At 46.8% G+C, this 16825-nt stretch overlaps 1 protein-coding gene across 2 annotated transcripts; it reads left to right on the top strand.

Moving 5' to 3' along the window:
- Positions 1–6759: 6759 nt before the first annotated feature.
- Echs1 (enoyl CoA hydratase, short chain, 1, mitochondrial) lies at positions 6760–15796 on the top strand. 2 transcript variants are annotated; one of them, XM_005402068.2, is made up of 8 exons: positions 6760–6922; positions 8397–8567; positions 8961–9088; positions 10083–10182; positions 11656–11760; positions 12267–12386; positions 13642–13709; positions 15279–15796. In XM_005402068.2, exons 1-8 carry the CDS (start codon positions 6835–6837, stop codon positions 15342–15344), a joined length of 846 nt encoding a protein of 281 aa, XP_005402125.1. In that variant the 5' UTR covers positions 6760–6834; the 3' UTR covers positions 15345–15796. The 2 variants fall into 2 exon arrangements, with proteins under 2 accessions (XP_005402125.1, XP_005402124.1); XM_005402067.2 differs by having other exon boundaries at positions 6761–6922; positions 8370–8567.
- The last annotated feature ends 1029 nt before the right edge of the window (positions 15797–16825 follow it).

The following is a 16825-nucleotide window of genomic DNA, read 5'->3' as shown; positions in this document are numbered from 1 at the left end:
GAGAAGAGCCCGGGAGACTGCGGGGAGAGGCAGGTTGGCGTAGTAAGGCGGGCTGCCTCGTGCCCGCGCTGCCCGCCTCCCCGCCTATCTCTTGTCAGTGGAGTACTGCGGACCCGGGGGGCGAGGTACTGCGGACCGCCCTTCTGCGTCTGGCTGGCTCTGGCCGCGCACATGGCAGGTTTGCAGGTGCCCAGTAGGTTGAGTGGGGCACGGAGGGGTTCCCTGTGTGTCCCGGTCCCGGCTGCAGACTGATGGGGCGAATGACCCTAGGAAGACGGAATCTAGCCAGCTAGACACCTTCCTGGCTCAGATAAGCAGTGACTGCCATCATTCTGGCCCTCTCCGGCACACTGGAGGCAGCTTCGGAGTCCCAGTATTAATAGGTATCTAAATTAGATAAAAATTGATATATCATCAGAGAAAGACTAGGCCCTCAAAGAAGTCAGCACAAGAAATAAAGACATCAAAATCATAACTGGAGGTGCAAGATGGAGACACAATGGCCAGGCTTGCATGCCTCCCTGAGGGATAAACAACTTGAGATTACAGTTAGCACCACCTGGTCCAATAAATCCAGATAGGCACTAGATGCCCAAGTGACCAGAGCATCTCGACCCATCCCTCCTGTGGTGGACTGACAACTGGTGGTCAACTTGTAACACCCAGCTGAACTGAACCAGCGTGCTGCTGGGTATGGGAGGCCCTCTTGAGGATTGTTGCCAGCAAAACGAAAAGGAGAACTGGAGAAGAATTGTGCTGTTAGGGAACTGTTGGTTCTCCTGGAACTGCGGGTTCTCCTTGAGGCGCTTGTCGTGCTGGCTTTCCTGATGAACTTGGCTGTTCTCCCCAGAGGAACTCAGGACCTTGCTGTTGCTGAGGATGGCTGCAGTTCACTTTGGGGGAGCTCTGGTCCTTACTTTGAAAATTGCTTCCTGGCTCCAGAGGGGAAGGTGGTGTACTGCTCAGTGTTCTGGACAAGCTCGTCACACTGGCCTTCCTGATATAGACTCAGCTCTTCTCATTGTGGGAGGAGCTCGGGATCTGATCGCTGAGGATGGCTATGGTACCTTTCCAGGGAGCTCTGGTGTTTACTTTATCACTTCCTGGCTCCAGTGCAGATCTCTCAGCCTGCTAGCACAGGTCCTTCATCCCGCTGGCACAGACTTTCTAGCTTCCACCACTGAATTTGGGCCTTCACAGCACAAACCCATGAAACACACTTGCGTCGGACATTGTCATGGGCCCTTGGCCTCCAGTTGGACTTGTGTGGGCATCGTGATGGGCTCTAGGTCTTTAGCTGGACTCATGCAGGACATTGCCATGGGATCCAGGCTCTCAGCTGGATTCTTTTGGTCTTTAGTGTGTGGACAGATTTCCTGCACTTTTTGTATATGACTCTTTGGGTGACTGTTATGAAATAATCTTATAAATTAGGCGTCCTGTATTGTATTGCTTCCCTTGCAAACCCTAACTACAACACCTTCCCCAAAATACTTTTGTTCTTTCAATATACCCTTGCTATGTGGTTTGTTTCCCTATTAGAACAGTATTAGCTGGTAACTATACTTAAGGCCTATAGGCTGATTATAGTTTGATCCATGTTATACCCACTTTGTGGCTTTGCTATATAAATTACCCCTGACAAAGGGCCTTAGTAGCCACCCTATTTGAAACACCCCTCCCCCCAAAAAAAGTCCAGGAGCTATTCTTCCTCTTATTTCTGAGAAAGCTCTCCAAACTTCTTCCTTTATTTGTGACTTCATTCCTCAATGTTGTGAGACCACAAACTCAGCACATTTGACACCAAATAAGTTGAGAGTTACATTTTTCCTATATCACCAGGATGGGTCTGGGGGATGCCCTGGTATAGGAGTAGGTGGGGCTTGGGAGAATTTAACTGTTCAAGGGAGTCTGAGACAGTCTCCAGGCAAGGATGCTGTGCATTCATTCATTCATTCATTCATGTAACAGGGACCTAGGGGATGGGCCCACAGATGCTCAATGGTAATAAAAGCTTAGTAACTTTGCCTTCACCTTATATCTGTATATTTATTATCTTAAAACTTTGGGTCAGACACATGGGCATGTTCATTTAATGAGTGTCTTCTAATAACTTAATATAAGAATTACTAGCCAGAAATTCACCTAGCCTATCTCATCCCACTTCAAGACTGAGAACACCAAGATGAGAGAAGAAAAATTTTTTGAGGCAGGGTTTTGCTATGTAATTCCACCTGGCTTTGAACTCACTATGCAACCCAGGCTGGCCTCAAACTCACAGTGATCCTGCTGCCTCAGCTTCCCAAAGGCTAGGATTATAGGTGTGCGCCACCAAACCCAACTGAGAGGAATTAATGTTCAGGCTTTGCAGAGACATCCAATTGCCAACTGTATGGTTTCTGTCTAATGTCCCCCCAAAGCATCACCCAGTCATGAGGGCAGGCTTCTAGAGTTTGTAATTAATTCTTGGTCCAATACTAGGATTACAGCTGTGAGTGCTACACCCGCCCTGGCGCAGGTAGCCTGCATACAATATAAGGAAGGGAGGGGCTGGGGATTTAGCTCAGCGGCAAAGCGCCTGCCTGGCAAGGTCGTGAGTTCGGTTCCCGGTACCAGAGAAAAACCAAAAAAAAAAAAAAAAAAAAAAAAAAAAAAAAAAAGGAAGGGAAAGAAGCTTGCTCTCTTTGTCCTCCCTTTTTGCTCTTGTTGCTTTTGCTGTCTTCCTCCGCCATGAACTGTTTCCTCTCTGACATGCCACCCTGCCTTGGAACCAGCTGATTATGGACTGAAACCTCCACAAACTGTGAGCTAAATAAACCTTTCCTTCCTTAATTTTGGGCACTGGGTATTTTACCTCAGCATTGACAGAAAAGTAACCAAGACACCAGCTTTTACAAAATCCAGTTCTGATCCCTTACAGTGATGTCTAGAAGTCTCATCATTGTCCTAAACCTACAGCCCCCTCATATTCTGGGAAAAGCAAAGCCTCAGAGACCACCCCATGATGAGGTCACCCCCCAAGTGAAAGCAATTATCCCATGACTAAACTGAGACTGCCCACCTCACCTCCAACAAGCAGTAACTGTCATCTCATCATATGTGCTGACTTGCTCACTCAAGTGATGGTGGTGCTCCCAGAACCTTGAAGAAGAACGAATCCGGAGATAATGATGAACCAGTCCACTACTTGACCAGGATTACCTGTACTGCCAGTTATGCAACCCCTCTCAGCTATGTTGACTCCCAACCTGGTCTTTGCTTCCCTTTTCTATAAAACCCCAAGATTTTTTTCCCACCCTTCAAAGACAGATCTTGAGCCTCTTTATCAGCCCTTCTCAAACAGCCACACTGATTAAAGCTTCATTCCCATGCTTCACCACCACTTGTCTCCCTGATTGGCATTTTGGGACAAGTAGATGAACTTGATCTGTTGGGATGCCCAGAGCGGGTGCTTTTGCCCCAAAATTCTGGTAACATATATACACACTTTGTCTGTTTGTTTGTTTTGTGGGTTTTCTTCCCTCAACACTAGAAATTGAAACTAGGGAGTGCTGAGCTACATCCCCCACCCCTATTTATTTAACTGACTGATTTTGAGACAAGTTCCCACTAACTTGCTTAGGCTGACCATCAAACTTGGAATCCTCTTGCCTCCACCTGTTGAATAGCTGAGATTACAGGCATGTGCCACCAGACTGGGCTACACATGCATGTACTTGTATGCATGTATATACAGTATGTACAGACACTCCTCAGTTTAGGTGGGGGTACCTCTTGAGAATCCTATCATAAATTGAAAATAATCATAAACCAAAAATGTACTTAATGCTGTAACATAGGAACATCACAGCTTAATACCACCGTATGCTACAGAGTGTAAGTTGTTTACTCTCCTGATCCTGGCTGACTGAGAGCTATGGTTTTGCAAAAAAGAGTAATATATCCCTAGCTTGGGAAAAGATCAAAATTCAAAATACTGTTTACATTGAATGTATCATTATAAAGCCAAAAATGGTACACTGAAGCAGGTAAATTGGCGACTTTTCTAAGTCATGTCTGCACGTACACATCACTGTGATGCAGGTGAGGTTCAAAGTTTAAGATCAACAAGAAAAGCTGGACACGGTGTAGCATCTGTGTAGTCTCAGCACTTGGGAGACTGAGGCAGGAGGATCACTATGAGTTCGAGGCCAGACGGAGCTATATAATGAGTTCAAGGCCAGCCTGAACTACATAAGGAGACCTTGTTTCAAAAACAAACAAAAGCAACAAAGGGCAGGTAGAGAAATGTCTCTCTCACATCCCATTCCCCTCTTTCCAGGACAGAACTCCCAGGAAGTTGAGTGTGTATTCAGGCAGGCAGACAACACTGCAGATCCTCTAAATCAAGTGGGCATTTATGTTCACTGCATTGCAGTCCAGACTAGAGGCCATGGGCTTCTCTGAACACTTTGGTAAGGCACAGCACTCCCTGTTGACCACACACAGAGCTGTCAGATGATCTTCTGTGAGCCTTCAGGTAGCCTCCAAGGGTGGGGAATCTTGTGCCTCTGACAAAACATGTATTACCAGTCCCAGGACCTCCTGTAGTTCTGCCCACAGGGGCTGACAAAGTACTGGGCTGCTGCAGGTATGTCCCACATTTGCCAATGTATAAGCCTGGGCAGTATACTCCTGGACCTAGCTGTCCAATCTCAGACCCATCCCACGCTCAGGTAGGGAATCTTGATGACCAGAAGAGCTGTCTTAGTAGTGCTTTTGGTGGCTATCAGAGCCACATGAGCCACAGCCAGTTGTTTCTCTATCAGTAAATATCATTCCCTTTCCACAGTTGCAAACAGAAACCAACCATTCTGAGCTCTGCCATAATGCCCACCCCAAACCACTCGTGGACACACACACCTTATATTGCAGCTCACATGGCCAGCCCAGCATGGAACCCTCCAGGTGCACCTAGTATAAAGTTGGTGCTCTCATACACTGCTGACAGGAGCATGAAATGATGTAGCCACATACACTCCAATCCCATGGCTTTTGGGGGGGGGCGGGCAATACTAGGTATCAAACCTAGGGCCTTGCACATGTCAAGCAAGCTCTCTGCTACTACTGAGCTACATACTCAGCCACACATGCAGCCACTTTGGAAACAGTATGGCATTTCCTCAAAAGGTTAAACAACAAACCTACTTGCAGGTACATATATACCCAAGAAAATGAAAACATACCATCACATAGACACTGATAATTGTAAGCTCACAGTAGTAGTACTTATAAGAGCCAAAACATGGAAAAAACCTAAATGTCCACACTCTTAGTACTACCGTCTATTATAGCCGGCTCATAGGTGTGAAATGGTTTTGATTTGCAACTATTGTCGCTGAGCATCTTTTCATATGCTTCTCAGACCTTTATATCTCTGTTTAATCCATTGCCTTTTTTTAGTTAGGTTTTTTATTACTAACTTGTCAAAGTTCTTACATATTCTAGACACAAGACCTTTACCAGATATGACACATGCAAACATTTTCTCTCTGTATCTTTCACAATCTTGATGGTGTCCTTTGAAACACAATAAAAGTTTTTAATTTTGGTGAAATTTAGTTTATTTTTTAATTTTTTTTGTTTTTCTCCGGTACCGGGAACCGAACTCAAGACCTTGCGCTTGCCAGGCAGGCACTTTGCCACTGAGCTAAATCCCCAGCCCGGTGAAATTTAGTTTATATCTATCTCCTTTTTGTCACTTGTAATTTCCTTATACAGGACAGTAGCTATCAGACCTCAGTATCGTGTGGGGTTGTTAGAAAAAAACTCTTTAATATTGAGCCATTTCATTTTGGGTCTGTCACAAGTTTAACATATACTAAAATAGAGGTTCTTTTAGTGGGAGTTTGATGGTGATCTGTTTCTGTTTATATGAAAATTGTTCAATTTACTTCAGTCTTCAAATAGTTTGCTGAGTGTTCAATTATGGTTTTAATCGAATTCTTTTCTCGGAATTATGAGTTTTGTTTTCAGTTACAGGTTTTTTTTTTCTTTTCACTCTAACATTTGCAAGATCCGGTCAAGGATACAGATGGAGGATGACAATACCTGTGTATTTAAAAGTCATAACTCAAAATAGTGTAAATAAATCGGCTTTTTTTTTTTTTTTTTTTTTTTGGTCTTTTTGAGACAGGGTCTCGCTATGCAGTTCAGGCTGGCCTTGAGCTCACTCTGTAGCCCAGGCTGGCCTCGAACTCGCAACCATCCTCCTGTGTGCTGGGATTACAGGCGTGTGCCACCACGCCCGGCTACATTAATTTTTATATTTAGTTAAATGTTACCTAAATCCTTACAGAAACACTGTTCCTAATCTGACGCTGTGTAGCTCCATGTAAAGAATCAGTCGCGCGCTCCATGCATGCTGTATATGTGCACGGCAGAGCCGTATGAATCCTTTGACTCAGCCGCGACTCGCCTTTACCTGGTGCAACCGCGGAGCCGCTAGGCAACGCCACAGGACAGCGGGCTACTGAGGGCGGAAGACCATAAAGAAGCCTGCTGCTTGGGGAATGAGAGAACCTCTCACAGCCTCGCTCCAAAAGGCCAGATCCGCTGTTCTGTCCGACTCCAGCGCCCACACCCGCCCCGCGTGCTCGATGTACTCGGCTGTGCAGTCTGAACGGGCAACTAGCCCACCGCACCCAAGCGCCTAAAGCCGTCCCTCTCCGGACTGTGAGCCCGCCAGTCAGGCCACGCCACGCCCCCGCCACGCCCCATCCGCTTCCGGACGGGTCTCGCGATACCGACCTGTGCGGCGCGGCTCTAAGAGTAAAGCTAGTCTTCTCTGGGGCCATGGCAGCCCTACGCGCCCTGCTGCCCAGCGTCCGAGGCCCGCTACGGTCTCTGTCCCATTTCCCCGCCCTGCGGCCGTTCGCGTCGGGTGAGTGTGGGCCCGTGCAGAGGTCCATCACCACCCCACCTGCCCTGTCTGATCCTCACCCCAGCGCCTGACCCCAGATCCCGGTCCTGCACCCCCCCACTTGATCCTAGAGACCCTCACCCCCTGACCGCGGACCCTCTAACCTCAATCCCATACACCCCTGCTGCTTCCAGCCTTAGCCCACCCCACCCTTAATACCTTACCCCAGCCCCCTCCTGTCCTGGCGCTTGCCGAAGCCTCTGCCCAAGACAGCACCCTGGTCGATCGCTGGCTGCTTCTCAAATCTGGTACCTGACAGTGCCAGGACCTCGGACCTGCGGGGCACTTGGATGTTGGTTGTGAAATTCCACCAGTGTCTAGGTAGCTTTAAGAAAGCATGCAGTTCCTGCATTGCAAGTCAGCCTGGGAACTGGAAATTCAGACACCAGTTACCTGTAGTGCCTCCTATCCAGTTTTACCTTCTGTCCACTGCTTCTCCCTAAGCCTGACCTTCAGACCATCCAGTCAGAAATTCCCGTGCTTAATGCCCGCCTCGCTTCCACTGCCAGTGGGGTTGTCCTCTCTTCTCTTGGCTCACCTTCCACTGGGCTCCCTGTGGTATCATCCACTGGAGCATTTCAAGGAATTCTTGGCCATATCCCAAGCCTGGGGTCCTCTTGCACCCTATATATCTTAAGTACCTGTTAGTGTTGGATTCACCCTCTGTCTTGACTGTCCACTTTTGCACCCCACTTGGAATTGGCAGTCATTTCCTGGCTTCTGTAGGTGACAGGCATGCTGCTGTTCAACACTTCACATGGGATATTTCAGTTACTCACCTGTAAGTGCACGGAGCAGACACTGCAATGCCTGTACTGCAAAGGGAACTAATCACCCAACACACACTTTGTTGGGTTTTTTTGTTTTTTGTTGTTTTTGGTATTGGGCATCAAACTCAGGACCTTACACTTGCCAGGCAGGTGCTTGTACTGCTGAGCTACATCCCCGGTCGTATCACACATTCACTTTGTTATGTTCACCTTTCACTGGAGACTGCTCACCCCCAGGTCTGAGCTGATGGCCCCACTGGGTCATAGTGGTCACCTAGAACAAAGTGGTCCTTTCTGTTTGTCTCTCTCCCACCATGCTGTCCACACAGCATAGCCAAGAACTCTGTCCTACTCTTCAAAGGCATTTCTTGCAGGAAGGCCTTTCTCTGTCCTTAGTGCTGGCTTCTGAGAATAGCTGACCAAGGCAAATGGGACGGAGAGTAGCTGTGTTCCGGGCTGGGGGTTTCTCTAACGTAAGGAAGCATTCATGCAGATGTGAAAGCAGAGAGTGGTTGTGAAGGGAGTTGTAGGCAGAAGCCATGAGGACTGGGAAAGGCCCCTCCCTGGACCTCACAGGGTCTGTGTGTATGCTTTTGACACCTTCCTGATGGAGACCCCCTTTTGCCCTCTTCCTTCAGGTGCTAACTTTCAGTACATCATCACAGAAAAAAAGGGAAAGAACAGCAATGTAGGGCTGATCCAGTTGAACCGCCCAAAGGCACTCAATGCACTCTGCAGTGGCCTGATCACAGAACTCAACCAGGCACTGGAGGCCTTTGAAGCAGACCCGGCTGTGGGTGCTATCGTGCTTACCGGCGGGGATAAGGTATTTGCAGGTATGCTGGGCAGCAGTGGTGGCAGGTATGGGAGGGAATACATCACCTGTGGGATGCAGCAAAACAGACGGGCCCCTCCACGATGACATGGGACTTAGGATTTAATGAAATGTAAAGTGTTGAACATCCACATTACTGTGTCAGCAGAACGAACGTGTTCAGAGGGAGTCCAGTCCTTACTGGTCAGGCTGCGTGGCTGACATAAATAAGCTGGGCCTTCTCTGGCATCTGTTATCTGCCCCTGGGCCCTCTATCTTGTCGTAACAGGTATTGCAGTGTGATACTGGCGTTGTGGCAGGACTTGCCTATGATCCCATGGTCCCAAAGTTAGCTACCTGTGGATTTGGGCTTCTGGGATCTGTCTGGTAACAGGAATCTTATTTCCATTCCTAGCTGGAGCTGATATCAAGGAAATGCAGAACCAGACAATGCAGGACTGTTACTCCCTCAAGTTCCTGAGTCACTGGGACCAGCTGACCCAAGTCAAGAAGCCAGTCATTGCTGCTGTCAATGGTTATGCTGTAGGTGTCAACATCAGGGGTCTACATCTGCAGGGGTGGGACACAGGAAATGTTCAAGGGAATTGAACTTACAGGAATAAAGTGTACAGAGAGAGATCTTTATCTTGGAAAGATAGCAAGTTTGGTTCCCAGGCCAGTGGCCCCTTTTTTGCCAAGTAAGTAGAAAGTCTTTGGGCATCTGCTTTGTTTGGTGCTTCAGCTGCTAGTTCTCCCCAAATGGGTTAATGTATATTTCTATATCGATTTAATCCCCTGTGACTACTGTGCAAACATAGCACATCCTCTGCTGGGTAGTTTAGGGTCCTTGCGTAATTGGGCTATTTGGAAATGCCAGGACTGGTTTGGCCTGTGGAGAATTTACACAGTTGTTCCACGTGGTCTTTTTTTTTTAGGTACTGGGAATCAAACTCAGGACCTTGTGCTTGCCAGGCAGGCGCTGTGCCACTGAGCTATCTTCCCAGCCCCACATGGTCTTTTTTGTTTTTTTTGGTTTTGTGTTGTTTTTTGAACCTAGGGTCTTGGCTCTGAGCTACATCCCCAGCCCCTTTTGTTTTTTGAGACAGTGCCTCGCTAAGTTGCCCAGGCTACACTCAGACTCCCAAAGTGCCAGGGTCATAGGCATGCACCACCATGTCTGGGCTACGTGGTGATTATTTAATGAAGCCCCTTGCCTGTGAGCCAGAGGTCAGCCACACCCATTCGTGTCCACATCCCCTGTGGCTGTTGTTGAGCCATGTAGCAGAGCTGATATTCCTGCAGAGCCAAATTGTTTATTGTCTGGCCCCTTACAGAAAAGTCTGTTGTCCCTGGTGAACAGTACCAAACATATGTAAGTAATTTATGCCAATACTTAACTAAGTTTGTGCTGCTAGATTAATTTTTGCCATATCCTAACTCTGATTCATTTTACTACAATAGTTCACTAAGCAGATGGCAATTTTTTTGACTAGGCTTCTCTAGTAAAATTTGTTTGCCGCTCAACATTGTTTTACAGCTTGGTGGGGGCTGTGAACTTGCCATGATGTGTGACATCATCTATGCTGGTGAGAAAGCCCAGTTTGGACAGCCAGAAATCCTGCTGGGGACCATCCCAGGTGAGCATGTGGCACCTCTAGTGCACACTCTACAAGTAATTCTTAAGACCAGCCCATGCCTTAGGACCAATATTTTGTATTTGACCAGAAGTCTAGAAGTATCTCCTTGTGTCTGGCCAGTGTTCCCTCTGTAAATGGGCACATGGGATAGTGGACATGATAGAGCTCAGAGCAGGAACCTGGGGCCTCAGGCCATGTCAGACTCCTGTGATTACAGCTGGATCCTACGTCTGATGTCACACAGTGATAACATTAGTTTACAACTACAGCGGTTCTTTCCTGCTATTGACTTGTACTTGTGGTGAATCCCTGTAGATCAGCAGTTTAGGAGAAGGAATGGTGACCTTGGACTGGCTGCGAGACCTCTGCCTCACATCACTTTAGCCCCATCTACTCCTACTTCACTGGGTGTTAGGACCTCCTGGGAAGGAAGCCTGGGGTATTAGGGAAAGAACAATGCCATCAACTTGCTGGGTCTACCTAGTAAACCTGGAAGGATGGACTGGACACTCCAGGGAGAGGAGGCCATGCTTGGAGGTCCTCTGCTACTGTCTAGGTTTTTATTTGTTTGTCTGCTTATTTGTTTTACATTACTAGGTATTGAACCCAGGCCTTCGCACAGCCCCAGCACCACTTCCTTTTATATTTTGAGACAGCATCTCATTAAGTTGCTAACTTACAGTCCTCCTTCCCCACCCTCCCAGAGTGAGGGAGGCTAATGTGGGGGATCCAGCATGTGACATTAGGGAGACATGGAAGTTTCTGGAATGGTCACAAAAGAGCCTGAGGAAGGCCTATAGCCACTGTGTAGTTCTATGCTGAGAGGAGGAGCCTGAAAAGGGGCCTGCCCCTGAGGTTTCTAGTTTCTTCTGCTTGTCCTGCCTGGTGGTCACATCAGTTCTGCCTGCCTATCCCTAGACCCTTATCCTAGGCCTCCTCTTCAGCCTTTATGAGTTTGCCAGCAGCATAGCTGTGCTTTCTTCCCTTTTTCTTTTCTTTTCTTTTCTTTTCTTTTGTGTGTGTGTGTGTGTGTGTGTGTGTGTGTGTGTGTGTGTGTGTTGCTTGTATGGAACCCAGGGCTTTGGGCATGCTAATAAGGTACTCTGTCACTGAGCCACACCCAGACCCTGTGGTGTCTTCTCTTCTTCCTTCCTTTCTTTTCTGTCTGTCCTTCCTTCCCTCCCTGCCTCTCTCTCTCCCTCTCTTTTTCTCTTCCTCTCTTTCTCTCTCCCTTCTTCCCTCTCTCTGTCTCTGTTCCTGTTTCTGTCTTCATCTGTCTGTCTGTCTGTCTGTCTCTATCTGTCTGTCTGTTTCTCTCCCTGACTATCTTTCTCTCTTCTGGGAATTGAACCACCCAGGGCTTGGTACATGCTAGGCAAGCTGTTCTACCACTGAGCCACATCCCCAGCCCTCTGGTTTCTTCTTGGCCTCACTTGCCACAGAACCAGCTGACAAGCAGCCCCCTCCTTACAGGTTCAGGGGGCACCCAGAGACTCACCCGAGCAGTTGGAAAGTCACTGGCAATGGAGATGGTCCTTACTGGCGACCGCATCTCAGCCCAGGAAGCCAAGCAAGCAGGTAGGGCCAATCTGCCCTTGGTCGCTGGTTGGAGACTCAAGCTGCATCAGGTATTTTGGGGGTAATCAGCACCAGAGCTTTTTGGGTCTTAGGGATCCAGCAAGCTGTCTGCCTTTGGTGTTAAATTTTGAAAAATTTCACATACAAGAGAGTGACAACATTGCTCAGGTGAAAGAGTTCTAGTGCAATATGCCATCTCCCATAGTCCAGCATAGGCAATGGGCATCTCCAGAGCCCTTGCAACCTAACCCTTTCCCTGCCCTGTTGGTGACCATGGTCTTTATCGTCCTGCCTATGCTATTTGATGTCATGGGTAACCTGGCCTGGGTGGCTGAGAGCATAGTGACTGGTTGCTGAGGGCCCAGGGTCACATACCCACCTTCACCCACAAGGGCGTCTTGTTCAGCACTCAGAGCTCTCAGCTCCTGGGGTTCACTAAGTCTCCATGATAAATGCAACTGGTGCTCTGTTTCTCCATGTTTTTCACCACCTTTTTTACATTTTAGGTCTCGTAAGCAAGGTTTTTCCTGTTGAGAAATTGGTTGAAGAAGCCATTCAGTGTGCAGAAAAAATTGCCAGCAATTCCAAAATTATAACAGCCATGGCCAAAGAATCTGTGAATGCAGGTAGGAGTCTGCCAGGAAAAGAAAGTGAGGAGGATTCCCAGGATTGCAGACAGAATTGAAGGCACCAAGTGACTGTACCTTAGCCTGGCCAAGGCAGAAATGGTAGGATTCTCAGGATTGTGATTTACTGGTAGAGTTCTGGTTTCTAGCTGTTCACAATTTGGTTGAGATGTTCTGAGTTTCACTTTGTACCAGGGGCCAAGAAGTGAGCTACAGGGACACTGCCTAGAAGGTAATAGTGACATAGAACCAGGCAAGGCCAGAAGAGGCCAAGAAGGAAGTCTGAGGTGTCAGGCTTGTCAGTTGCTCCTGGAACCTCAGTTGAAGGATTCCTCTCCTCAACCCAAGCTATGGGTATGCAAATGCTCTACAGCCTGGGGACTAAGGCCACACAGGCTGGCTGAGAGCATCTGTGTGAGTGTGGGAGCATGCTCTATGTGTTCAGTGCACTCAATGCACTCTGCATCATTATAACTTTCTATTAGAAAACTGAAAGTGAAATTGGTCTGACCTACCTCTTCAGAACACTTGAATATTAATGTAGCAGTTTACCTCAGCATTTGAAATGAGATTGTCTTTCTGTTCAGTGCTGGGGCCGAAGGATGCAACCTAGGAAGTCACACAGCTTCTTGGAGCCTGTTAGTCCCTCCAAGGAGGGTGCTGGCCCTCTGGGGTTACTGTTGGTGCTGGTCAGAAGCACCAGTGTTAAAGGAGCCGGCTGTGTGTTAACACCACAGGGTAGCTGCCAAGGGTTTTAGCAAGGTCACAGTAGATTGCACTCTGATGCTCATATCCACCCTGAGAGGCACCTCCCTCCACATAGCAGGACAGCACATGCATGTGTCCTGCACTGAAAAGAAAGATATTTCCTGGTGCCTGGTCATTCTTTCTCTGCTTTTCATCCGTATTTAGTTGTCTGTGCCTTTGATTTCATTGGCCACCTCAGATCCTTATAATTGGACAAATTTTGATGTTCGTCTTTCATCCATTTCCTCAGTCCTTTCTCCGGGACCTGGGCCACAGTTGGGAACTCAGGAGCCCTGGGAGAGCAGTTTGCTCAAGTGGCTACCTCAGCTGGGCATACACCTGAAAAAAGAGGCTGACTGGGTCAGTGTGAAGGCCTAAGTAGGGCTGGCCTCCCAGCACATCTGAGTGAGATTGTGTGGGTGGGCAAAGAGTGTCCCATCACTGCTCAGGAGCCAGTCTTGTTCCCCAAGTCAGCATCTTAGTCCATGACTGTGGGGTTTTTTTTCAGCCTTTGAAATGACATTAACAGAAGGAAATAAATTGGAGAAGAAACTCTTCTATTCAACCTTTGCCACTGTGAGTAAACAATATTCTGCTGAGATTCAACCATGTTCTAGTCGAGGAGTTACTGGGAATTTTCTTTACATTTTATCATTAAAAGCCATTTCTTTTTGGTCCAAACTTTTAGCTTTCCCTCTAGCCAGATCAGACTTGTTGTATCAGTGGGCGTTGGTTTTAGCAAAAAAGTACATGTGGAAATTAATAGAATAAAAACTTTACAGAATTAGCTTCTTATTGAAGAAGGTCCTGTGAGTTGCACCCTTAAGCAGCAGCTCCTAAATGGATGCACTTGAGACCCTAATGTTAAGTGAAAGGAATCAGACACACAATCTTGAATATCATATGGTTTCTCTTATATGAGAAACCCAAAGTATGAATAAGTAGATAAATAACAAAATAACGGATACATAATAGAAACAGGAATATAAAACTTTTGTAAATGGGAAAAGGACCAAGAGCTACAGAGAGAAGAGGGGGAGGGGGAAGGATGTAAAGAATTAAGATGTATTATGTGCATTTACCTACTCCCCATGATGAATGTAATCATGTACTGTAAAGATGTAATAATTTTTTTAAAAAAACTTTCATTTAAAATGCAATTCAGAACCAAGTACAGTGACATGTATCTGTAGTCCCAGGACTTGGGAGGCTGAGACAGGAGGACATCTTGAGTCCAGGAATTCAAGACCAGCCTGGACAACAGTGAGATCCTATCTCAAAAAAGAGAGAAAAGAGAGAGAGAGAAACTGTCATTTATTTCACCCATATTTTCCCTAAATTATTCCACTTATTTAGAATGTGGCTCAAAAGTATTATAATAGTAAACTAACACTTTATAGCAATATGTTTTAGGATTTCTGCCAATAACACATTCACGATGTGTCTTGCTGCTGGGTGGCTTGAACCACTGGTGGTACATGTGTGACTGTCCCATGCATGACTGTACCACTTCTGCCGCTAGTGTACAAGCTGCTTGATGGAACAGTCACACATGTGCCACTAGTGGCTCAACGTGGGAGGAACATGTTAAAGGAAATGGTTTCCTAAGTGCTATTATTAGTCACTTCTTTCATTGGGAAAGAATCATGTGTAGGCGTTTTATAAAAGAAAGATTAAAATGCTTTTGACTTTTTAAGAAGTAGAGATTTGTGCACTTGGGTACACACATATATATATGTGGACACAAAGGAAGAGGGCAGACTCTGGAAGAGTTCTGGTCCTTTGTCATTCTTTGAGGGTGATGCCTGACTTGGCCCACGCTAGATCCTGTTGAAGAGGTTTGCCCAGAAGTGTGCCCTTGAGGCTCTCTTTACATGGGAGTTCTCTGACATTCATGTAGTGGTTTCTGAGTGGCTCTCATCTGTGAAGAGGGTATGAAACTTCCACTCCCAGGTCCAAGATTCCTGTTGGTCAGGAATCCTGTCCTCCAAGGCTGTACATGGCTCTACTATGGAATCACCTGCCGTATTCCATGTGAGCAAGGAGAACAGCCTGAGAGAATGAGAAGAGCAAAGACGCAGGCAAGTGGGGAGCTCAGTGGGAAGATGTAAATGTCACCTTTACTTTTCTCCCTTTTCCTGCCAGGATGACCGGAGAGAAGGGATGGCTGCGTTTGTGGAGAAAAGGAAGGCCAACTTCAAAGACCACTGAGAACCAGCTACCTGGGCCTTACACCTCTAGTGAGAGGAACAAGTAGCTTGTCAGTTTAGAAGCAAATAAATCGTCTCCTTTTAAAGGGTAGTGTAGGTGAGATGTGGTTTCTTGCTGATGGCCATGGGGCTGTGGCCAGAGCTTGAGCTGTGCTGAACAACCGGCCTTCACTTGGCCATCAGGAGAGTCAATCATGTTACATTCTGACCTGAATGTATTCTTTTAAATCAAAAGTTCTGCTGAGGAACCTTCAGGGTGTTTGATTTTTTACTTCACTTCAGGAACTGAGATGCTAGTTTGCCGGTGGCCCTTTTGTGCACAGATCGAGTCCAGATGGAAAGTGGGTGCCTGGTCATGGAGTTTGTGGCTGCTCAAGGAAAGATGTTCCTGTCTATTGACTTTGAACAGAATAATGTTGATTAAAGGAACTACTTCAAGTTAGTTATACTTTACTTTTTGTTTGTTTGGTTTTGTCTTTTTTGAGACCGGGTCTCGCTATGTAGTTCAGGCTAGCCTTGAGCTCACTTTGTAGCCCAAGCTAGTTTTGAACTTGCAACCACCCTCCTGTCTTAGCCTCCCAAGTGCTGGGATTATAGGGTGTGCCTGCACTCCCAGCTATACTTTACTTTCAAGGCATAAATATCCTATATATTGGTCAGTTTTTTAAAAGTTTTTCTTCATTGTGATAACATTCAAATAAAGCTGAGGTCCATAAAGTAAGCTTTACCCATGTCACGTCCCCAGGATAATTAACACTGTGAATAGTTGGGCGTGCGTCCAAATACTCATACATGCTTAGGTGTGATGCTGTGTTTTATACATGGGTGCTATGCACACTCATGCACAGTTCTCCACCCTCATTTTTTTCTCCTTCTGTCATGTGAGTGCTTTATTTTTTTTCTTCTGGTTTGTTGGCTGTGTAGTCCAGGGTGACTTTGAACTTACTATGTAGCCCAGGCTGTCCTCAAACTTGAGGTGATCTGTAGGGGACCTTGTTGTCTCTCATTGTACCCCATGGAGGAACAGAGATAAGAGCTGGGTCAGGTGAAGTGGACCTCTTACCTGATGGGCAAGACCTCTTACCTGATGGGCAAGAGGACCTAACATCAACAGTAGGGGTGTTTATTTATACTTTTGCAAAGTTAGTATCAGGAAAGGCAATGCTGCCTAGTGACTGACTGAAATTGTCCAGGCGGGATGTTTTTCTCAAGACTGAGGTAGCTTGACTGCTGAAAGCACTCTGGTTCTGTCCTGCCCTCACACATATGGCCAATTTCCAGCTTCAGCTCCTCCCAACAGTGATCCTCCCGACTCAGCCTCCCAAGCTGGGATTACAGGCCTGTGCTGCCACACCTCATGCTTCTTATTTTAGTAGTTTCTCAGTTGTGACTACACAACATCACATAGACTCTACCATCTTCACTATCTAATGTCTAATCACATAGTTCAGTGCATTGAGCACATTCAGTGTGTACCGCCAT

The sequence above is a fragment of the Chinchilla lanigera genome, unplaced genomic scaffold (genome assembly GCF_000276665.1).
Source record: "Chinchilla lanigera isolate Chin_1 unplaced genomic scaffold, ChiLan1.0 scaffold00076, whole genome shotgun sequence".
Lineage (NCBI taxonomy): Eukaryota > Metazoa > Chordata > Mammalia > Rodentia > Chinchillidae > Chinchilla > Chinchilla lanigera.
This window is presented reverse-complemented; position numbering and strand designations above follow the sequence as displayed.

What these genes read in the sequence shown, in the direction of transcription:
- Echs1 (XM_005402067.2), top strand. Translation starts at nt 6,835, where the DNA reads ATGGCAGCCCTACGCGCCCTGCTGCCCAGCGTCCGAGGCCCGCTACGG. An exon ending in CCTGCTGGGGACCATCCCAG is followed by an intron (nt 10,183 to 11,655) that starts GTGAGCATGTGG and finishes CCCTCCTTACAG; the next exon opens with GTTCAGGGGGCACCCAGAGA. An exon ending in CAAAGAATCTGTGAATGCAG is followed by an intron (nt 12,387 to 13,641) that starts GTAGGAGTCTGC and finishes GTTTTTTTTCAG; the next exon opens with CCTTTGAAATGACATTAACA.